Consider the following 22,878-nt stretch of genomic DNA (forward strand, 5'->3'; position numbering starts at 1 on the left):
ACGGGCAAGGTATCATCTGTGTCTTCTTATTTCTTGCATGGTTTTCTGGAACTTGAATGAATTTATCAAGTTCTCCACGGAAATAGGCATCAGTCATGCATGCTTTGTACATCCATATCCTATCCATCTCTGAACATCAACAAATAATTTAAATGGTTTAAACAAGCTCTTCCATAATTTTTAAAATATATACCTAGCTTTATATACGCATAGGTATGCATATGTGTAAACATAGAAAAAAATTCAAATATTCTTCTATCTCCTCTAAGGATCTAGAAAATTTGTTACTTAGAAATAAAAGCTAAAACATAAAGATTGGATCCAAATAATTACATAAATTTGTTGTCATGCTAAAATAAAATAACTTCATCCAAAAGTTTGAGGCAAATAGAGCCCAAAATGATCATAAATATATACTTTTATATATACGTAGATATTCGAAAACTTCAATTTAACATGTAAAAACAAAAAATTAAAAAACAACCATTATTGAAATACTAAATTTTGTCGGAAAAAAGCTATCATGCATGTGTGCAAATATAGAAAAAAGTTTCTTCTCCCTTCTATATAGATCTATGAATTTATTTACTTAGGAATGAGGCTAAAACATAAAGATTGAACTCAAATAATTACATAATCTTGTTCTCCTACTAAAATAATCTAAATTCATCCAAAAGTTTGAGGTAAATGAGAGCCCCAAATGGTAAATCCACATCATGTAGATCCAGATCTAGCTAGAGGTAACAGAGCTTCATTTGAGACTTAAAACTATCCAAAAAGCTTAGAAAAGATATTGGATTAGCATAAACTTACCCCTAGATTCCCAACTTGAAGGAAATCAAGTTTAAAATCTTCCCTCCCCATTAGCTTTTTTTTGGATTTTCGAACACCACCTCCCCCGAGCAAACACTGTGCTGTCGGGAGGAGGAAGAATGGTGGCACCTAGATTTTTATAGGCATTTTCAGAAGCGAGTGATGGCCTCACCTATCCCTAAAGATGCATTTCCAGAGACGGGTGACGCCATCACCCGCCCCTGAAAATGTGCCCCATTTTCAGGGGCGGGTGATGACGCCACCCGCCTCTAAAGATGGAATTCCAGGGATGGATCAGTTATTACATTACCCCCGCTCCTTTTGTAGGAATGGTTACATTTTGACCCGCCTCTAGAAAAAAATAGGATGTTAATACAAATCATTTTTTAGTAGTGCTTGGATCCTTGCAGGTTGCTGCCATTACTACCATGAAGAATATATTAAATTCCTTCAATTAAGAAATTAATTACTACAATGCTGTTGGGACAAAAGACTTTGTGAAGCATTGCTCAAATATTTAATTTGATACGGAACATGATGAAAATTTTGGCTTTTTCCTTGTGATCTACGATCTGAACTCTCTGTTCATGCAACTCTCGCTGGTAATTCCATTTTCATTGGACGACATATCAACAATTCCATCTTGCTGGTTACCTGAACAGTAAACACTAATAAACAATTACATGTACGTATCACTTCTAGGTAACCGGTTGGTCCTACCGATAAACAATTACAACAATCTACAATTTGAACTATCTGTTCAATGCATACATGAATCGATGACACAAAAGGCTTGCTAACACCCAAGATAAGGGAAATACTATATGTTGCATATGTATGTGCAGTTTATCGCGCACGCTGGTGAGATATGAACTTCTTTTTCCATTTTAGTTGAAACATTTGTTTTCTTTGCGGAACAATTTTTCTTCTCAAGTAGTTCTAGTATGTTTTTTTTTCCTTCTACTTGAACATTTTTCCTTTTCTTCTCAATGGAACAATCTGTTTTTTTACTGCAACAACTTTTCTTCAAATGTTCCACAAAAGAAAAAAATTCCACGAAGAGGGAAAAATGTTGTAGTAGAAGAAAAAAAAGAAAGTGCTAAAAAAAAAGAAAGTGCAATAAGAAGACTTCAAGTCGCATATACAATGTACAATATATGTCCCGCAAGAAACACCTTGCACACAAGAAGTATGTATATCTAGTCAATGGATACAAGTCTTCATATGATACATATAGTGGATGCAAATGTTAATGCCTATTTCATGGTAAACTAGGATTATATAAAAATGTCATAGTTAAAACATATACAAAACATTGCAACTCATGATGTTTATTTTGGCATCCGAATACATAATGCATGAGCTAGAATACTAATTACATATGTACTAATAACAGGAAATATCTTTTCTAAAATTACTTAGTGTCCCTATATTGATATTGAAATAAACCTTTATCAGTAAACTCAATCAGACTATAGTATATCCTTAGCCTGATGGCTACATACAATGTGTATTGCGATGCACTTCTCACCTTTGGTCCATTTTTGGCATAGTCATCATGGTCAGGCATAATAGGATAACAAGAGGTCACATTAATTCTTCAAATGGAATATTTATGGGTGAAAGGAGGTTGTTGGGCAATACATGCTATTCTTAAAAATAATTCTAGCATATAATGACTAACTAAAACTCCAAGCACCTAAAGATGGCAGGTAACAACCACTAATCAATGTGCTCATTAAAATGTTTTTGCGCTAGAGACTACACCCTCCAATTGGTACAAAATAATATTTTTGCATCTAATCATCACTAACCAATGTGTTCATATTTCCACTTGCATGTAAATCAAACAATAGAAGGAATCTCACTTCACCCTTTATTGGGGTATTTTTCTTTTTTTCCTCGTTAAACATTTTCTTTTATTGTATATTCTTCTGATGGTTTAGCAAAAGAAAAATATTCAATAAAGAATAGAAAAAATGTTCGAAAGTATGATAAGATAATTTCTAGTCGCACATCCTTAATATGTCCCCAAAGTACCATGTCGTACACAAGAAACATGTATATCTGGGCCCATGAATACGGTTCATATGGTACTAGGAACCCATAGCATATGCTCTATGATCATATAAGATGAGTATAAAGGGAAGTGTCTATTGCACATCTGATACCCTCTGGCCATTGAAAAGTAACAGAATAATAATAGTTGCACTGGCTGCTTCTATTTTATATGGAAAAAATATTTAACCACATACGGCAACTAATCTAGTAGGTTTGCATCTACCAATTATTCGAAATAAATATATCATGACAATCCGTAAAAGAATGTACTAGATAACAATGTTACGAAAACACAATGCAAAATTGATCTACTACCATTGAGTCCTAAACGAGTAAGGTAGGGTGTGGTAGTGTTTGTGGACTTCGTTGGGGAGAAGGCGAGAGAGCTCCGAATTCCCAAGTCCCAAACACTCCGAGCCCTGTCCTCCTCCTTGCCCTGCTGGACCCAGCAAAATCCCCAAATCGCCCTCCGACAGCACGCGACCGACCTCTGCTCCCCCTCCCCGCATCAGCAACTTCCCCTCGCCTCGCATCCGCCCCCGACCCCCTGACCCCCTCCGCCTCCTCTTCCCGCCGCCGCCGCCGCCTGGCGGCCGCCCTCCCGCAAGTCCACCGCAGTCGCCGGTGACGACGACCCCATGACTATGATGACGCCGCCCCCTCTCGAGGTACGTGCTGCCCCCCTTCACTCCGCCCGCCTGCCCCGATCTCGGCGGCTCGCCCCCCTCGCCGGCCCCGGTCCCGGCGCCGATCGGGTAGGGCTTGGTTTTGCTCTAGGGTTCACGCGCCGCGCCGGATCTGACGCCTCCGCTGTTCCGGCTACCGCAGCAGCAGCAAGAGGACGAGGAGATGCTTGTGCCGCACCAGGAGCTCCCCGTCGCGGGCCCCGAGCCCGCCCCGCAGCCCATGGAAGGTGAGGACCAGGGCCGCCTCGCGATTCGCTACCCTCCCGCCTTCTGTCTGTCCTTGCGTGTGTTCCTGGGGTTGCTGGGTTTATGTGTTTCTAGTTCGCGGTTGATCTCATCTTATCTCACACGTGGTGGTTTCTACTGTGGTTGCTGCTGCTAGTCGTTGCGCAGACGGAGACCGCCAACACCGCGGAGAGCCAGCCGGCAGAGGACCCGCAGACGTCGCGCTTCACCTGGACGATTGAGAGCTTCAGCCGGCTCAACACTAAGAAGCACTACTCCGACGTGTTTGTCGTCGGAGGGTACAAATGGTGAGCCTGGGATCTCTTGCCACTGTAACTGCTGCTGGAAACATGGGTAAAAGGTCTTGGGGGTTTTGATCGTAGTGCCACTTTTTTGCTTGCAGGCGTGTGCTGATTTTCCCCAAGGGGAACAATGTGGATCACTTCTCAATGTATTTGGATGTCGCGGATTCGGGGAACCTCCCATATGGGTGGAGCCGGTATGCTCAGTTCAGCTTGGCTGTTGTGAACCAGATCCATCCCAAGTATACGATACGGAAAGGTATCTATTTCGTCATTTATTTTTGCCCGCATCTTATGAATGGCATTCCATCATGGAATGTTTTGAGGGGCTATAGCTTGCATGTATTGAACCAAGCTGGAACACGATGAGACCTTTGGCAGCTATTTGATCATTGACAAATGTCAAACTTCTATCATGATAGCATGTAGGCTGCTGCAAATTTTGGTAGTGCAACTGAAGGCGAACGCATCACATGCCTAGGTTGTGTGGGTGTATGTAGTGAGTCAAAAATCCCCCCTGCTTGCATGAGGTTATAACTGGAAATGAAATGCACAGGCTATTTGCCATAACTAATGACAACTAATATGCAAAATGATAGACAACTATTGGGAGCGTGGACCATCTGAAAAAGCCGTGTCCATCCCTAGGGTTACTGCGTTGGTTGTCTGTTTTGAAAAATGTAACTATTCTGTTGGTTGTAAATGTTTTTTTGACTTTTATTTCTATATAAATAGTTGTGTCAATATTGTTGAGTGTGGCTTTTGTTAGGATCAATGTAGATCATTAAGCACATACATAGTTGATCGTTGTTATAATGCATGATAGAATATTTTGAATAATGATTCATTCAGATTAATAGAACTCTGTATAAATGCTTCTGCAAATCATGCAGTTTGAAAATTGCCAACGGATGTCATACTGACATGTGTGGACAGGAGTACAGGGCCCACATGTCAGCCTCGAAATACTTTTTTTTTAAACTGCATTGGTTGCAGTTATGCTTATTTACATTTTCCCAGTAACTCCCAACAGTTTTGGTTCTTACTTTGAACTTTTCTGCTCAGTTGCCAACTCAAAGTTGCTTGAAGCCCTAACCTTCAGTTCAGTCGCTAATAATCTATTAAGAGATGTATAGATATTAACATTATTGTCTTACATGGGTTTGATTTCCGTTTTACTTTGGTTGCATTTTAGTTTTCCAGTATTTTTGCAATATTTCGTTTGGTTGAATATATATGTTGGTTCCATTTTTGGCAGATACCCAGCACCAATTTAATGCACGTGAGAGCGACTGGGGTTTCACATCATTTATGCCTTTGAGTGACCTGTATGACCCAAGCAGGGGCTATCTTGTGAATGACACTGTTGTTGTAGAAGCTGAGGTTGCTGTCCGAAGAATGGTTGATTATTGGACTTACGACTCGAAAAAGGAGACAGGTTATGTAGGTCTCAAGAATCAAGGTGCTACCTGTTATATGAACTCTCTCCTGCAAACGTTGTACCATATACCATACTTTAGGAAGGTGAGATCAAGCATTGTCCTATCCCACATGTTTCTCTAAGTGTCCGAATATCAAACTAATTTATTTAACTGTTTTCTTAGGCTGTATATCATATGCCAACAACTGAGAATGACATGCCATCTGGGAGTATTCCTCTAGCCTTGCAGAGCCTTTTTTACAAGCTCCAGTATAGTGATAACAGTGTAGCGACGAAAGAGTTGACCAAATCCTTTGGATGGGATACTTATGATTCTTTCATGCAGCATGATGTGCAAGAGCTCAACAGAGTTCTTTGCGAGAAACTTGAAGATAAGATGAAGGTAAATATGACAATAATGAGTTGCAATACGGCGATTACTTTTTTATTAACTTTGCTTTCCCCACAGGGAACTGTTGTGGAGGGAACAATTGAACAATTATTTGAAGGCCACCACATTAATTACATTGAGTGCATTAATGTGGACTACAAATCTAGCAGAAAAGAATCATTTTATGGTAGGCCTTGTCCTTTTAATTATACTTGCATGAAAACCATATACATTAATCTATGATATAATAATTGCTTATGTCATGGGCTTGCAGATTTACAGCTTGATGTGAAAGGTTGTCGTGATGTTTATGCATCATTTGATAAATATGTGGAAGTGGAGCGTCTAGAGGGTGATAACAAATATCATGCTGAGCAATATGGCTTACAGGTCCCCCACTAATCCTGTTCAGTGCATTGCTTTGTAGCTCAATACTAATTACACGATTTTCAGAGTTTTAGGAAAGTTTTAGGCATTTCAATTATATGATGGAAGTTTATGTGATGATTATCTTTTTCTGACCTTTTTGTTATTATACTTGTACCTTAATTTTAAATCTTCTTTTCATTTTCAGGATGCAAAGAAAGGTGTGCTCTTCCTTGATTTCCCTCCTGTTTTGCAACTTCAACTGAAGCGTTTTGAATATGATTACATGCGAGATACAATGGTTAAGGTTAGAACTGTGCTAAATGTCACTGTTAAAATGATATATCACTTATTTTAAATGTTTATGACTGTTTCAAGTATATTCTTAACAAAATGCTGGTTATCATGGTATGCGTCTGGATCCGAGGGTTTGGCATTGACCAAACTGTAAGGCTTTAGACTGATGAAAAACAGACATGATTTTTGAGATTTCTGAACCTGTCCCATTCGTGCACTGGTATCGATTTTGCTTATTTCAAGTTACATGCAGTATTGTTTTAGATATTTGCAAGGCTGGCGTAATTTCTTTCGAATTACACGGAACGGTTCTCTAAAGGTTGGCAAGAATTTGCGTAAAAGTAATGTGATCACATCTGTGACTCCTATGTCATGAAGTACTTGGCAGTCACTGTTACTTGCTATGTCTTTGAACTGAGAACAACACAATGGGGCTAACTATGCATTGGTAAACCTAGTTTTTTTTTGTAATTTTTTGGGCTCCTGAACCTTTTATGAACCTGCTTCTGCAGATTAATGATCGTTATGAATTCCCGCTGCAACTTGATCTTGATAGAGACGATGGAAAATATCTCTCACCAGATGCAGATCGAAGTATTAGAAACCTTTATACGCTTCACAGGTAATTTATTTATCATATGTTGTTTTTTTTCCTCGAAAGCACAGGAGAGCTGCGCATCAATATATTAAGAAGAAAAGAGGGTAAGAACCCCAGGTGGTACAGTTAAGGGCCTGTACCATACCCAAACAAAGAATCCCTGAATGCTATTACAAAAACACTAAAAGATGGGACCTGACCAACAAGAACTAAGAACTAGCACTTAGACCACCGGAGGTCCTAGGGCGAGGAGATGTGACACTCCTCGAGCCCCAGCGAAGGACCACTGGTGCAACTCTTCCTTGATGACAGAAACAACACAAGAAACATGGTTAGGAAAGTAGAACTGTGTTGTTCCAATTCTATGAATGGTTTTATATAGGCACAGCAGCTATACATAAGAAATCTAATCCATGTATGTAGAACTGGGTAGCACTTGTTGAAAAGGTGTCCCTTTTGTTACTGGAGAAGTAGGTTTGTGGCACAATGTCAATTACTGTTTCGATATTTTCCACTGCTTTTATAATATTTAGACTGATGCCACCACTGTGTAAAACTTGTTCCGTTTATGCCACTACCGTACCTCTTCGAGTGGCATAAATCGAAAATGTTTTGCCACTAAAATAGGTATGGCAGTGGCATAAAACCAAACAAGTTTCCTACAATGGTGGCACGAGTCTAAATATAACAAAAGCAATGGCAAATGTTGAAACTGTAACTGATACAGTGGCTCAAACTGATTTTTTCCTTCCTACTCTAGATGCTGATACCTTGTCTTGTGGAATAGACAAGAATCTGAATGTAGAAATTGGTAAATAAATTGTATGTATTCATTATTGTTCTTTTGCCTCATTATTACAAAGATACTCAGCTCTCCTGTGTGTTCGAGAAGAAAATATTGTTCCTCTGCCCTATATTGTGAAGCTCTGTTAGAAAATGTGCAAATTTAAAGTTCTCTTCCTTGTGTTGACTGTTAATATGAGCACATTATTAATTTTTTTCTTATGATAGTGCTCACACAGACATGATCCATTTTTTCCAGTGCTGATGTTGCCTATGTTTTGTTCAGTGTTCTTGTTCATAGTGGAGGAGTACATGGTGGTCACTATTATGCTTTCATTCGGCCGACTCTCTCAGATCAGTGGTGCGTTTTCATCTCATGGGTTCTGCTGTTTTATGGTACTGTATGTTTTATTTTAGGCCATGAACCGCTATTTGACCATGGTCCGACATTAAGCTTGAGAACATATAATTGTGACTATTTAGTTCTGAAAATGCCTCGTGTTCCTGTTACCTTGGAATGATTGGTGGGAAGATAATCTCAATTAGACTTGATGTTGTTACATATACAACGTATAGGGCAATTAGACTTGATGTCGTTACATATACAACGTATAGGGGCCTAGAATGGTTGGGCCTGATATATATGTGAGAGTTTCATGCTCCTCCGCTCATAAGTTCAGTCTACTCATTTCTGGCTTCACCACCGTCTTGTGTCAATATGCAATCCTTTGAATCTGTTGGTTAGCTTTATCAGTATCTTCTATAAGCCTTACTGTAGGTTGACAGTTCAGAGTGTTGAATAGCCTTTCACAACAATTTCTGGCCTCATCACCATGTTGTCAATATGCAATCCTCTGAATCTGTTGGTTAGCTTTATCAGTATCTTCTATCAGCCTTAATGTAGGTTGACAGTTTGGAGTGTTGAATAGCCTTTCACAACAATTTCTTATTTAACCAGATGGGACATGGAATCGCTTTCTTTGCTTATGCACACCACAACATCATCCAGTTACTATATTTTTTGAAATCTTTTGCAAGTGTCATGCTTTATGAATTTTTCTGGTTGGATACTCACTTTTCAGGTACAAATTCGATGATGAGCGGGTCACAAAAGAAGATACTAAAAAGGCACTTGAAGAGCAGTATGGGGGTGAGGAAGAGGTAACATTCTTTTTGAAAACTGTTAATTCAATACAATACAGTTACTTGTTGACTTGTTATAGTAACTTCCCTCATCTTGCTTATTATTTTTTCTTCTTTGCATGAAACAGTTGCCTCAAATAAATCCTGGTTTCAATAACACGCCATTCAAATTCACAAAGTATTCAAATGCCTACATGCTTGTTTATATTCGTGAGAGTGACAAGGAGAAAATTATGTGTAATGTTGATGAGAAGGATATTGCGGAGCATTTACGGGTAAGTAGTTTGGGTATACCCTCCCTCCCCCCTTTTTTTGAAGATAATGACCGATTCAACTGTGTTTTTACAGATAAGGTTGAAGAAAGAACAAGAAGAGAAAGAACACAAGAAAAAGGAGAAGGCTGAAGCACACCTCTACACTATCATAAAGGTCTGGTCTTGTTTCAGTCATACCAGCTTCTCTCTCTTGGTAACTTTTCTTGATAGATCTTTGTTTGTAAAAAATGAACATAGATTGCTCGAGATGAAGATTTAAATGATCAGATTGGTAAGAATATATATTTTGACTTGGTGGACCATGAAAAAGTTCGCAGCTTCCGCATTCAGAAGCAGTTGCCTTTTACTTCATTCAAGGTAATGATCCAGAAAACTCTACCTGTTTTTAAATATCAAGGTTTCAAAGATAAGATTTTTGGATATTACTGGCCTATTTGCAAGGGATCGAGCTGCTACATTTGTGGCGGTTTTGAACTCAGTTTCAAGCCCCTCCAAACACAGCCTTATTTTCTATTATAATTTAACTACCAGGAACTAAGCAGTGCACTGCTTTATGGTCTGGCTGATTTCTGAACATTCCATCTCTCATTCCAGATTTCTTTAATTTTCTAGGTGTGCTCTATAATCTGCATTAAAGCTATAGTTTCCGATATAATATAATATAATAATTATGCTTGGACTTGAATTTAGTCTCATTTGTTTTTCTAATGATCTGTTTAACAGGAGGAAGTTGCAAAGGAATATGGCATCCCTCTACAGTTTCAGCGCTTCTGGTTGTGGGCTAAGAGGCAGAACCATACATACCGGCCAAATCGTCCGCTAACACCCCATGAGGAAGCACAATCAGTGAGTCAATAACTTTTAGAAGTTCACACTAATGATCGTTCAAGTACTTGAATAAGTGGAACACTATTTGGTTCATCATTAGTAAAGTCCTCACCTCTTAACTTCTGTTCAAGTTTTATTGTTATTTGCTTGATTGATCCTTTCTTTTTTGTTCTATTTTGCCAATATATGATGTAAAAAGGTTAATATTTTATTTTACGGTATCACCTGCAAGTTCGATCTTCACATATCTCTTGCAATCTGGGAGAAGTGAAGTTGTGTGCATTTCATAACGCTTGAGATTTGCTTACATGTAACATGCACCATTAGTTTATTTGAACTCATGTTCTATCAGTTTGGTTGAATTGCATGACTGTAGAATACTAGAATTTTTGCATTAGACTATAAGGATGTATTTGTCAGAGAATGTTCAGAAATATTGAAAAATTAGATGCATCATATCTTAGCCTTTTACTCCCTCCGTTCCAAATTATTGGTTGTTTTGGCTTTTCTAAACATATAGATTTTGCTATGCATCTAGATATACACTATCTAGATAAACATTACGCATCTAGAAAAGCTAAAACGACCTATAATTTGGAATAGAGGGAGTACTTCTTTGACTTGTTTTAATTCTTCTTTGACTTGTATTAATTCATTTGTGATTTTAATTCATCATTTTTGTTGCACAGGTTGGGCAGCTTAGGGAAGTCTCAAATAAGGCACATAATGCTGAGCTGAAGCTGTTTCTGGAAGTTGAACTTGGACCGGTAATACCATAAGCGATTGCAGTATTTTGTTTCTCTGTCTCCTATTTCTCTCTTTATTATGCATTCCAGATTTGAGATGCATGATCATGCCTATTTACTACTATAGGAGTTATGTCCAATTCGTCCACCAGAGAAGAGCAAAGAAGACATACTACTTTTCTTCAAGCTTTATAATGCTGAGAAGGAAGAGCTTCGGTATATGTTTCTTGTTAATCTATTTGTCAATCATTGTGTTGAAAAATATTACAGATGACTCACCTGGTGACCTTGGTCTGTAATACAGTTTTGTCGGTAGACTTTTCGTGAAGGCTCTTGGAAAGCCATCCGAAATATTGACAAAACTAAATGAAATGGCTGGATTTTCTCCAAGTGAAGAAATTGAGCTATATGAGGTGATTCACAATTCTGTATTTATTTCTATAGATTACACAAATATTCAAATTTGTAGTTTGCATGTTCTACCATGTGCTCCTTGTGCTCATACAGTTCTGTTCAAGTCCTTGATTCTTCAAGTGTACCTTGCTCAATAGTTAATGTTAATGGAGCTTAATGTTATGCACTTAGTATTTAGTAATGCTGTCGTGGTGCTCTTCGCAAGATGAATTTTCTGAGGCTTTGACATTCTTATTCTGCAGGAAATTAAGTTTGAGCCAAATGTGATGTGTGAACATATTGACAAGAAACTAACTTTCCGTTCGAGCCAGGTTTGCAAAGTTTTTCTTCTTTTAGATACATTTTTTGTAGTTAACAGAGGCATTCATTGATTTCTCTGAATTTGTTTTATCATGCTTTAGCTTGAAGATGGAGACATCATCTGTTTCCAAAAGGCTCCTGTTCCTGATGGTGATACCCAAGTGCGCTATCCAGATGTTCCTTCATTCTTGGAGTATGTTCACAATAGGCAGGTATACTTTGGTATCCTGCATTTATCCAGGATAAAACCCGAACTTCACTCAGTCTTACATGAAAAGCTTGATTCTTTGTAATGTTGGGTCTTGTATATTATTTTTGCCTCCTAGTTGTTCTTGTAAATGACTCTCCATTTAATTTAATTATGTATTTGTGATGAGCATGAGCTTCCATCCCAACATCAAAGTAGCATATTTGGAGGACCAAAAACCAAATTAGCTCGACTTGTTTGCATGCACATAATCTTTGTAAAATAGTTTGTCATGTGTTGCTATACAAGAGTATATCTGGTTCTTGTTTGTTTTATTATGAAAACATAATTATGCTTGCTATTTTGTGAAGTTCGAACAATTTACTGCGAACAATTTACTGTTACTGAGCTCACTTGTAACTTCCCCCCTCAAACGCAGCTCACTTGTAACTTGTGTTGTTTGCACTATAGGTTGTGCACTTTCGGTGTCTGGACAAACCAAAGGATGATGATTTTTCTTTGGAATTGTAAGGGATTGTAAATCAAACTGATAAACTGATTTTATATTTGAACTATTGTTTTGATCAACTTACACATATGTGTTTCTTGTCTTCACTTAGGTCAAAGCTTCATACTTATGATGATGTTGTTGAGAGAGTTGCGCATCAACTTGGCTTGGATGATCCATCAAAAATTCGGCTTACATCTCACAATTGTTATTCTCAACAACCTAAACCGCAGCCTATCAGATACCGGGGAGTAGAACATCTACTGGACATGCTTGTCCATTATAATCAGGTCAAATTTCCTTTCATTAAGTAGATTGCTGCATTTGAAAATACTTAACATGACACTGATGTGTGCTACTTTCTGGTTTTTATGCTCCATTGCACAGACTTCTGATATCTTGTATTACGAGGTTCTGGACATTCCACTGCCAGAATTGCAGTGTTTAAAAACACTTAAAGTTGCATTCCACCATGCAACAAAAGATGAGGTTTGTCTCATGCTTGCCAGTAGTTCCTATGCTCATCATTTATTGCTGAAGTATGTCACTGAGACACATGAACTTGTCAGGTTGTAGTTCATAGCATAAGACTTCCAAAAAATAGCACCATCAGCGATGTGATTACTGACTTGAAAACCAAGGTGATCACTCATCTGTCTTTCAGTTTATCCAGTTAATTTGTTTCTCTTGAAAACTCTTTTAACTGAATTGGAATGTGATGGTTTTAATTGGATTGCTATGGTATGCTTATTTTTGGTTGAAGCATGACCGCGATTCTCATTTTAATGCTCAACAGGTTGAACTATCTAACCCTGATGCTGAGCTCCGCTTGCTTGAAGTATTTTACCACAAGATTTACAAGGTTCGTGCATTTACATTCGTGAATTTAGATGGTTTGTGTGAAAAATTTCCCCAATGAAGATTCCTGTATGCTCTGTTTCGATGCAATGTTCTGGAGTTTCTGAAGAACTTTCTAAATTAGTGTTATATCTTTCCTTAAATTTGGCATTGTTATGGAAGATTTAATTATTCCACAGATCTTTCCGCCTCATGAGAAGATAGAGAACATAAACGATCAGTACTGGACACTAAGGGCTGAGGAGGTTTGTATTGTTTCATCTTTTCCTGTCATTAATGATGTTACCCTTTGATCTGTTGACATTTAAGTTTTGTTCATGTAAACATATATATTCAAATGTAATACATATGTGAGGTCGTCATGCATGACTTTGCTTCTAACAATTCTGAAACAGATCCCAGAGGAAGAGAAGAATCTTGGCCCACATGATCGATTGATTCATGTTTATCATTTCATGAAAGACCCTAATCAGAACCAGCAGATACAGAATTTCGGAGATCCTTTTTTGATGGTTGTCCGTGAAGGTGACACTGCTGCCGAGGTAATGGAGCGCATTCAGAGAAAACTTAGAGTTCCTGATGAGGAATTCTCCAAGGTAATCTACTTTTATGTTCATTGTTATTTCTTGAATTGATTTGTCCAGATGAAAGAACTTGGTATGTGGGATAGCTTTTTAATCCTAAGTTTTGCCATTGTTGTCGTCTTAATGTAACATGGGATTGATGAGCCCAAAGTCCAGTAACATCATACAGTTCTCACCAGTCCCTTTCTGGGTCTTCCCTGTATTTAGTTTGTTACCTGATTTGTACTGAATTTCTAGCAAATTATAACATTCGCTTCACAGCAGTTTGTACTGCCCTATGGTCAATGTTCAAAAAGGTGCTGCTAGGCGCTCGCCTAGGCGCGCTTATGCATTAGGCGGAGGGGTGCCGCCTTGCCTAAGGGGGTAGGCGGAGGATAGGCGTGGCTGGGAGGAGGCGGTGGCAGCAGGGACGGCGTGTGGCGGCGGAGGAGGCAGGGGCTGGCGGCGGAGGAGGAAGTGGAGGGAGGGGCGGGCGGGCTGGCGGAGGAAGAGGAGGTAGGGGCGGGCGGGCGGAGGAGGAGGCAGGGGTGGGCGAACGGGCGGAGGGAGAGGAGGCAGGGGCGGGTGGGCGGGCGGCGGAGGGAGAGGAAGCAGGTGCGACGGGTGGGTGAGCGAGGAACTGAGGGAGCGGTGAGTGGATAAGAGGGGAGGCTGGGAGGTGGGTTGGGCTGTTTTAATGGGCTTTTTCCAAAGTTAGGCCCATCAGCTTCTTATTTTCCTTTTTCTTTTAGGGATGCATGTATGTGTATAACAAGATGTATATGTATATGTGTGTATGTGCTAACGCCTAGAAAAACGTCTTGAAACGCCTAGGCTCGCCTAGGCTCTAGGCGGTGGGTCACCGCCTAGATACCGCCTAGCGCTTTTTGAACATTGCCTATGGTTCTCTATTCCTGAATTCCTGACAATATTTATTTGATCAGTGGAAGCTTGCATTCATATCCATGAACCGGCCGGAATACCTCCAGGATACTGACGTTGTATCAGCACGATTTCAGGCGAGTGGTTTCTTCAGCATTACGTAAATGCATATCTTCTCTTGTCCACCATGTTAATACATGATGCTTTTCTTTTCATTGTACAGAGGAGAGATGTATACGGTGCTTGGGAACAATACCTTGGCTTGGAGCACACTGATACAACATCAAAAAGGTCTTACACAGCCAATCAGGTAGGCAATGCTATCCTGTTGTGAAATGAGTTAAATAGATGTTTGATGTGTCTTAGAACTCCATTCCTGGTCATGTTTATGTGCATCTTTCTTGCTTTGCTGTTGTCATTGCAGCGCTTACCTGCTTTTGTGTTATTTCTTGATTCTTTTTGCCCACCTATTGATTTGATGCTGGGTATTTAGAATATTGTTGAGCATGAGTGGCTTTTCTGTTTTTGCACTAGCAATTAATTGGTATAAATGTTGCATACCTTTGGCTGAGGGCAAATAACTAAATAAACATAGCCATGCATTAAAATGGATCCACACATGAACTGCCATGGTTAACGTGTACTGTGCTAATAACCTGGGCTGACCTATGGTATTATTCCTTTACAATGGCCATTTGCAGAGTGTAACTCTTCTGTGTTGATTTGCATTGTCTGCAGAATCGTCACACCTATGAGAAGCCTGTGAAAATTTATAATTGAGAAACCTTCATCTGGACTTCCATCCAACAAAGGCCTCATTTGAGTCGGTATGCCAAAGATTATTAAGAGACGGTCCCAGAAAGAAAATGGCAGAGGAATCAAGTGCTACTTGTGTGCCGAGGCCTACATGACTCAGCAATGGCGTCAACCATCGATATCACTCCTGTTGTTGATTGGCCAAAGGGTATTCTTTTCGAGGCTTTCCCATCTTGCTTCTGAGCAACCAAGCATGTGTGTTGGTTTTTTCATCGTGTCGAGTATGATGGCCCCTGCTAGGATAGGTGTTTGCTTATTTTGTAGAGCAAAGCTAGTACATAAGAAAAAAAGATTTTGGTAGGGGGCATGTATACAGGATTATAGCCAGAGACTGATTGCTGAATTGGCGCCGCTCTTGTAGCTTGGGGGAACAATGGGAGAGATTGTATAATGGGTTTGGTATTGGTTCCAATTTTCCGTGTTGTTTAGAAATGTAAGATGATAACTGCGCAGATAGTACAGTTTTGAGTTCACCGTAGTCTGTCTTGTTGGCAAACTTGGCATCCGCTCAGATAATACCTGATCGTACTGTAAAAAATCACGACATACATTTGGTCCAATAATTCTGCCTGCCCATTTTTGCAAATTGAACACTAGAAAGTTCATGATAGATCTTGAACTGAAAGACAAGCATGCAGTCGAATATTTGAAAACTTACCTCTAATGAACGTGTCAGCCATATGGTGACAAGCTCGTTTTCTTTTGTGGCAGTTTTCTTTGGGTCTATGCCCATGCAGTGTAACGAATGGCTCGGTTGACAGTAGGGTTGTTTTAACCTGGTACCCCTGTACAAAGGAATGGGATGGTTGATAAACTGCCATGCTCGTCCTACTCCTTCCCGGATGGGGTAGCTTACTAGCTTACCGTTGAAAAAAAAAAGAACTTTTGTCCGGGTTTCGAATCTGTTTCTCCGAAAAAACGGAGTGGATTCCCCGAAAAAAAATTAAAACTTGGCATGTTTCTAGTTGTATCTTGATATACTTGTCATAAAAGTTGAGGTTCAAACTTCATACGAGATGGCTAATTCAGGCTAGTGCGTATTCACCTGAAATTTGTTTTTTTTGCATGAATTAAACTTGAATGAGTTTGTACATCAACTTTTGCGATAAAGTGTACCACTTTACCGTCAGATGCTACGGATGTGTCAATTTTTTTATGAAATGAAGTGTGACTTTAAATTATTTGCCCATTTAGAGATGCTCCCTAACTGGTTAACTACGTTACCTGGGATGGTGTTTTTTCTGCGGGGAATATTGTTAGCACGTTCAATTGGCTTCACTGGAAATGAATATGTAGTTGGTTTGTGTTGTATTCTTTTTATTCTCACTGGCAAATATGCCTGTGCAACGCACGGTTGACGATTCTGTATGGGTTGTGGCTGATTTTCTTTCTACGGTTAGTTTTCTTCGATCCAGATTTTATTATATTTCCATATTTTCATTATATTTGAGTCTGTTTAGGTTACAATATAGTATAATATTGTTCAGTTCATATTATATATCTTGGTCCACCCCTTGGTGATAAGTGTTGGACCAGATCAAAATTTCTTGTGTGCTTTAGAAATAGTTAAGATGATTCAAGTCCATCTGTTAATGATACCCAAAATTTCATTTGGAAATGTTGCGTGCTTTAGATATAGGTAAAGACTAGTATAATTTTGTTTTCCAGCCTCCTCGCATAGGGTGCTCTAATTATCTGTCTTTCACTTGTAGGGTGCTCTAACTATCTATGTACGATAAATCCATAATTTTACTGGCCTTTTTTTTAAATAAACATTGCTGCATTTCTTAGGAAAAATACTTGGTTTCACCAATTATTACAAAGTGAATACAAAACTAACACCTTCATTCCAAATTAAGCAAAAAAATTATGGTATTGGACAACTCAAATTTGAGGCTAACCAACGAAAATTTTCATTATATTTCACGTGTAATATCTTAGGATCAATTCCTAGTATGCCACCTCCAATTAAGCCTGAATTAGTCTTTGCGGTCAGAAGTTCAGCGACACCTCCACTGGTTTTAAGGAAAGATCGACCAACAAATTTGTTACCATGACATGTCCACTAAGGTGAAATTGGCGACTCTAAAAATATTTACCAATTTGCAACAAGCTAAGATATTTGAAATCCAGTGGATTGGTGCATTGGTGAGCGCACTATCTTGGGCAATAATGAAAATTCCAATGGATTTCCATAAGGCCCCGTTTGGATCCTTGAAATTAAATTTCATTCTAATAATTATAATTTAGATATAAATTAATTAAGCTAATATAATTGTTTGGTCGTATGAAAGAGATACTTGTGCACTGCACTTTTGCTATAGGAAAACGAATCGAAGAGTGTGCTATAAATTATACATTAGAATATAATATGAGAATCTATAAAATCAATTTAGATTCTCCACCCCTTTGAATTTAAGATAAACTTATATATATACTTTGGAAAGTTGTGGAAGCCATATTCCAAGACAAATAGCCTACTCTATAGATTCCAATTCCTCAAAATGAAAGGATCCAAACGGGACCTAATGGAGAAACATGAGTTGAAATCCTAGTGGACCTTCCATTCTTGTGAAATTGTTGTGATATATTCCGGAAAAAAAACTGTACGGTAGAATTCATGTAACCGCTCTCGTGCTTTCGACTTCAAATAGCTTCAGTCAGGTAAAAGGGCAGAAGGAGGTAAGCTCTGTTTGTCTACGAGACATCGTTTTTCTTCCTTGGGCATGATGAATAGAGCTTATTTTTACCTTAGACTTTGATGATTTATACTTCTTGTCAACAGTGAAGCAGTTGGTAGCTCCACATAAAAAAAGAAAAGAAAAGTTGAAGTTGAACATATATCCCAGTAAGCAAAGCTAAAACACATTTAAATCACTATTAGCTGAAATAACACAAGGAACTATTTAAAAGGATTAAAACTTACATGGACCTTCCACTATATAAAACAGTAAATTTTCAACAAAAATATAATCGACCAAATATGATATCGAGGAGCTAATATTATGGAACCTTGAGTAAACACACCACCAGCACTTCAGTATGTGTGAACCTTTAGTTGCTAGTGTTAACGTATCTTTTCATAATACTATGGCTTGTTTTATATTACTACATTATGCTTTAAGTTAACAAGGAACATTTCTCCTCCTGAAAAAATTAATAAAATCACCAGCACAACGTACATAGACTTTAGCCTTTGCTTACATAATAGTGAAGGCACACAAATTGATGATTGAGGACACGTAAGGAACAGCATTTCCAGCCTCTGATCGACTTCTACATCATCTCAAACGGATGCCGTTGGCAACACATCTTGCATGGTTTGCTCATCTCACAAGATGTGATCCATCTCAACAAAGGACTAATTAAGACCCTAATTACTTGTACTTCAATCAGACTGCGGCTGGTGCCCCATCCATCCATGTTGTCATCACCCGCGCCAACCTCTGGAAAGGAACGCGAGGAGGAGGCCTGGAGAAGTCGGTCCATCAGATCACACCTTGATCTCTTCCTCGGCGGATTTCGGGCGGTCGGACTTCTTGCTGGACATGATGCTGTTGAAGTTCTCCGATTTGCACAGCAGGATCTCGATCTGAAACAAATGCAGGAACAAATGTTCAATTCAGAAAGGAGCCAACTTATTATACTCAGACTGAAACTAAAGTGGTTTCTGAAGAATGTGGTCATGAAGAACCAGTTAGCAAAAGTCATATCTCACCTTGGCTTTACGGACAAGTCGACCCTTAGACTCGTCTTTGGTGCCAATGGTTGATGTCAGGATTTCTGAATAGGATAAGAAAAAACTGTGAAACATGTGCGAAGCAAAATGTTTCGTGTTTCAGAGGATCATCACAGCCATGGCGACCCCTTACTCTTCTCGGTGGCGAGGCCATTGTTCTTGAGGATCTCGGCGACGGTCACAACGGTGCCAATGGCTGCAATCAAAGACGCCACAGGAAAAAAAAAAACCAACGCCGTCAACTTTGAACAATGCAGGAGGAAGGTGATGGAGTTCTAGAGAATAGATTATTACCCATCCCCAGAGCAGAGAGTTCAACCTCATCATAATTCTGCATGTACCTCTGCATCCAACATTCATGTCAGACTGTTAGTTCAATTTAGAGACCTCTTGCTTTAGATGTTCATAATTACACATGCAAATTGAAAAAATTTAGTCAAAAATGCTAATCTTACTATACGAACCTTGGCGAGATTGACGTAGAAATAGAGCGGCTTCTTGTTGGTGGACACCTGGATGCGGTTCTTCTTCGCCGACGCCCCGGCCTCCCCCTCCGCCTCGGCCTCCACCTCCCCCTCGCCCTCGGCCTCCGCCTCCTCCCCGACCACCGCCACCTCTTTCTCCTCCGGCGCCTCCTCCTCCTCGTGCGCCTTGGCCACCTCCCTCTTCACCTCGGCGGCGGCCTCCTCCCTCACCGCCTGCTCCTGCGCCTGCGCATGGGCCTCCTCCTCCGCCGCCGCCGGGCGCACCGCCTGCATGGTGTCCGCCGCTCACTTGCTCGCTCTCCCGGGGGTGGTGTGGAATGGTCGATTCGGTCGCCGGGCGGTTCCGCGTGCGTCGGAGAAGGCCGAGATCGAGAGCGGGAGGGGTGGTGGTGGCGGTGCAGAATTATGTAGCGCCGGGATGCGTGGCGCCGGCGGTTGCGCGCGGACGCGCGGCTGCCCGGGGCTGGCGGTTGCCCCGGTGGTTATTTCGAGAATCGCCCGCCACTCCTGCCCGCGCATGCATGGAGCAACCGGCGGGTGACACGTGGGTAAATTAAAATTAGTTATTACTCCAACAACAGCAAACTCGCCAAGCTGTAAAAAAGGTTGAGTACCACTATTCATTATGACTTTTTTAAAGTATATACACAAAGGTTTGTTCACGCCTTTATGAAAATTTTTCTAGCTTCGAATATCTCAATCTTTTTAGTACTTCTTATATTTTTTGGATATCGTATTAGATTTGTCTTAAGTTAAATTTTTTATATTTGATCAAATTTATAGAAAATTATAGCAATCTATACTAACTTTATCGTATTAGGGAATAGTTACGTCAAGAATGGAAGTGTAGCATTAAAAAACAATCACAAATGCTTAGAACAAAGGTTGCCAAAACTCATATGGCAAAAGACTATACGCGATAGATTATTTTACATATGTTTTTTCTATAATTTTTTCTAAATTCTATAGTACTCTTTCTACTCTAAATTGTATATATGTGATGTTAGCTTTATTCTAAGCCAAATTCACTAAATTTTACCAAGTTTATAGATAAATCACCAACATTGTCATCATCAAATTAGTTCTATTGAATCCAGCTTGACAAATCTAAAGTAAACTATAATTTAGGATGGACGGAGAGTGTAGTTTTTATACATGTTTTTCTTTTATTTAAAAACAGTATGTTATATGCATATACTCATTGGAAATGACTTTGCGAACGGCCCTCTAGCTGAATTGTTAGCTGACTCTAGTAGCACTCTTCAGGTCATAGGTTTGATTTCCAGTGGGAGCAAATTTTAGGTTAGGGTTAAAAAAATCCTCTCTTCTATGGACACCAACACATAGGCTATGGTGCCGCTGTGTAAAGATGGGGCAGGGGTTCGAAAGTTTTCTCGATCTACGTAAGAAGATCTTCTTCTTAGCAAAATGCCTGGGGCTGTCTTACCCCGTAGGTCAAGTTTTTTTATTGGAAATGACTTTGTGGCAAACAACATCTTTCGTATATAACATACTTGATTTTATTTAAATGCATTTATTTGTATATATGGTTATCACAAACGTTTTCCTGAAACCATTTGGTTGAAGTCCTCTATATAATAAAATATTTCCTATAATTTGCAATTAGTAGTTGTTGTTGAAGTGTTTTTTGTGTAAACAACTTCTACAAAGTAGTTTAATAGTTTTCCTTTTCTCGTGCAAACGGATAAAATTGAATGCAAGTCACATGTATGCCATGGTCAGTCATAGATATGACGATTTTATTAGTGAGTCATATCAATGTTATTACATAGTACTACAAAATGATATGTAGATTTGAAAAGAAATTTGTACAGATATTAATACCATGTCTAGCAGAATAGGTTTCTATCTCCACAAAAGCAGCTAACTGTCACACCTAATTTTAAGAAGGAACCAGATGCATCTTATATGTACTCTAGGATCAAGTTTCGTCATAAGTGAATATATTAAAAGGTAATATTCAAAATATAAATAAGAGAGTAAATAACTTTATTACACTCCGATAAATAGACACAAAAGTCTTTAAATGTTCCACTGATAGCCTAAATGAACTCGGCAACAATGGCTTCTTCCACATGTACTTGACTGGTGGACGCAAGCCTAGAATCCTCGAAGTCGCTGAAGTGCTCCACTTCCACATTCTCTTCTGAACAACAGTTTAGGCAAGTGTGAGTACTCTTATGGTTCGTACTCAGTGAGTGGGGGAGAGTATGCAAGGCCATCAAAGAGAGGCTAGAACGGTTAGCATTTTTAGTTAGTTATATTTTATTAGCAAGCACCTATTAACTAGGTATAAGTTTATACCAACCCACTTAAGCATAAAGGAAACAACATTATAACAAAACTAAGGAATCACAGATTAATTTATTCTTTAAGTTCAATTATTATGTGAGGATCCAAGCCACTTGTAACCGTGAGCACGGCTGATGTATCAATTTTCACTATGCAAAGGTTGTACACTTTTACCACAATTCGTGTTCCTCAAAATCGCCCAGATTTGTAAGGCCCTTAAACACTTCCTTTGGTGAGTGATGAGGGTTTCACTACCAAGCCTTTACAAAGACACGCAGAAAACTAAATAGCCCACTAGAGTTTCAGTAGCGATGTGGTCCATAACACTCTCTAATGGTCAGTACCTTAGCAAAGGCTACTACGCCAAGAGGACCGGGGTATACTCCAACACCAACCCCCTCCTTGCCCTTTTGGTAAGGCTATCAGTTAACCACATGACTAATTAATCAGCTAGGGTCAGGGCCACGTGACAATTGTGGTTGTACTATTTTCTTGGGTGGTTCTCCATGTTCCATTTAAACAAAGTAATCTTGTAGTTATCCAGGTATAACAACAAATAGAATCATGATTAACATTTTCAAAAGTTTGTGACATCACCATCCCAAAATTAAGCAACTAAGCATTTCTATCCAACAAAAAGATTAAACCCGGTGTTCAAGGCTTGGGTGAAAAGACTAGGTAAATCCTTAATAGGTGTCCTGTCAAGTTATGCAATATAGAAATAAAGTAAAGTGTATTATCATGCTATTATTGGATCCACTTGCCTTCCTCGTCAAACTGTTGTGTCTCTTCCTCGAACTGCTGCTCTTGTCCTTCCTTGAATGGCACATCGTCTACACGATCACACAAGCAAAACATACAACAAAATAAGAAACAGCA

The 22,878-nt window shown here is 39.3% G+C and overlaps 2 protein-coding genes across 3 annotated transcripts; one reads left to right on the forward strand and one right to left on the reverse strand.

The window, feature by feature from the left end:
* Positions 1–3,342: 3,342 nt before the first annotated feature.
* Positions 3,343–16,004, forward strand: LOC112884594 (ubiquitin carboxyl-terminal hydrolase 12-like). 2 transcript variants are annotated; one of them, XM_025950030.1, is made up of 31 exons: positions 3,343–3,542; positions 3,703–3,787; positions 3,943–4,093; positions 4,189–4,346; positions 5,346–5,611; positions 5,692–5,910; positions 5,977–6,085; positions 6,173–6,288; positions 6,473–6,571; positions 7,074–7,183; positions 8,229–8,303; positions 9,025–9,103; positions 9,214–9,360; positions 9,434–9,514; positions 9,598–9,717; positions 10,084–10,206; positions 10,878–10,955; positions 11,062–11,150; positions 11,239–11,347; positions 11,591–11,659; positions 11,750–11,860; positions 12,307–12,362; positions 12,456–12,633; positions 12,731–12,832; positions 12,913–12,984; positions 13,140–13,205; positions 13,381–13,446; positions 13,597–13,797; positions 14,709–14,783; positions 14,870–14,956; positions 15,385–16,004. In XM_025950030.1, exons 1-31 carry the CDS (start codon positions 3,513–3,515, stop codon positions 15,424–15,426), a joined length of 3,369 nt encoding a protein of 1,122 aa, XP_025805815.1. In that variant the 5' UTR covers positions 3,343–3,512; the 3' UTR covers positions 15,427–16,004. The 2 variants fall into 2 exon arrangements, with proteins under 2 accessions (XP_025805815.1, XP_025805816.1); XM_025950031.1 differs by having other exon boundaries at positions 3,513–3,542; positions 3,706–3,787.
* A 2,596-nt stretch (positions 16,005–18,600) lies between these two features.
* Positions 18,601–20,163, reverse strand: LOC112886977 (uncharacterized protein At2g34160-like). The gene is made up of 5 exons (XM_025953041.1): positions 19,666–20,163; positions 19,496–19,544; positions 19,335–19,397; positions 19,181–19,245; positions 18,601–19,054 (listed from the first exon to the last, which is right to left on the reverse strand). The coding sequence occupies exons 1-5, from the start codon at positions 19,957–19,959 to the stop codon at positions 18,956–18,958; spliced, it is 570 nt and encodes a 189-aa protein (XP_025808826.1). The 5' UTR covers positions 19,960–20,163; the 3' UTR covers positions 18,601–18,955.
* Between the last annotated feature and the right edge of the window lie 2,715 nt (positions 20,164–22,878).

This window comes from Panicum hallii, chromosome 3, assembly GCF_002211085.1.
Source record: "Panicum hallii strain FIL2 chromosome 3, PHallii_v3.1, whole genome shotgun sequence".
In the NCBI taxonomy this organism is placed as follows: domain Eukaryota; kingdom Viridiplantae; phylum Streptophyta; class Magnoliopsida; order Poales; family Poaceae; genus Panicum; species Panicum hallii.

Excerpts from the sequence above, each read along its gene's own strand:
- LOC112884594 (XM_025950030.1), top strand. The coding sequence starts at position 3,513 with ATGACTATGATGACGCCGCCCCCTCTCGAG. Across the intron at positions 7,184-8,228 it reads AACCTTTATACGCTTCACAG|TGTTCTTGTTCATAGTGGAG; the intron begins GTAATTTATTTA and ends TGTTTTGTTCAG. Across the intron at positions 11,151-11,238 it reads GCTGAGAAGGAAGAGCTTCG|TTTTGTCGGTAGACTTTTCG; the intron begins GTATATGTTTCT and ends TCTGTAATACAG.
- LOC112886977 (XM_025953041.1), bottom strand. The coding sequence starts at position 19,959 with ATGCAGGCGGTGCGCCCGGCGGCGGCGGAGGAGGAGGCCCATGCGCAG. Across the intron at positions 19,398-19,495 it reads ACTCTCTGCTCTGGGGATGG|CCATTGGCACCGTTGTGACC; the intron begins GTAATAATCTAT and ends CTTTGATTGCAG. Across the intron at positions 19,055-19,180 it reads GACTTGTCCGTAAAGCCAAG|ATCGAGATCCTGCTGTGCAA; the intron begins GTGAGATATGAC and ends CATTTGTTTCAG.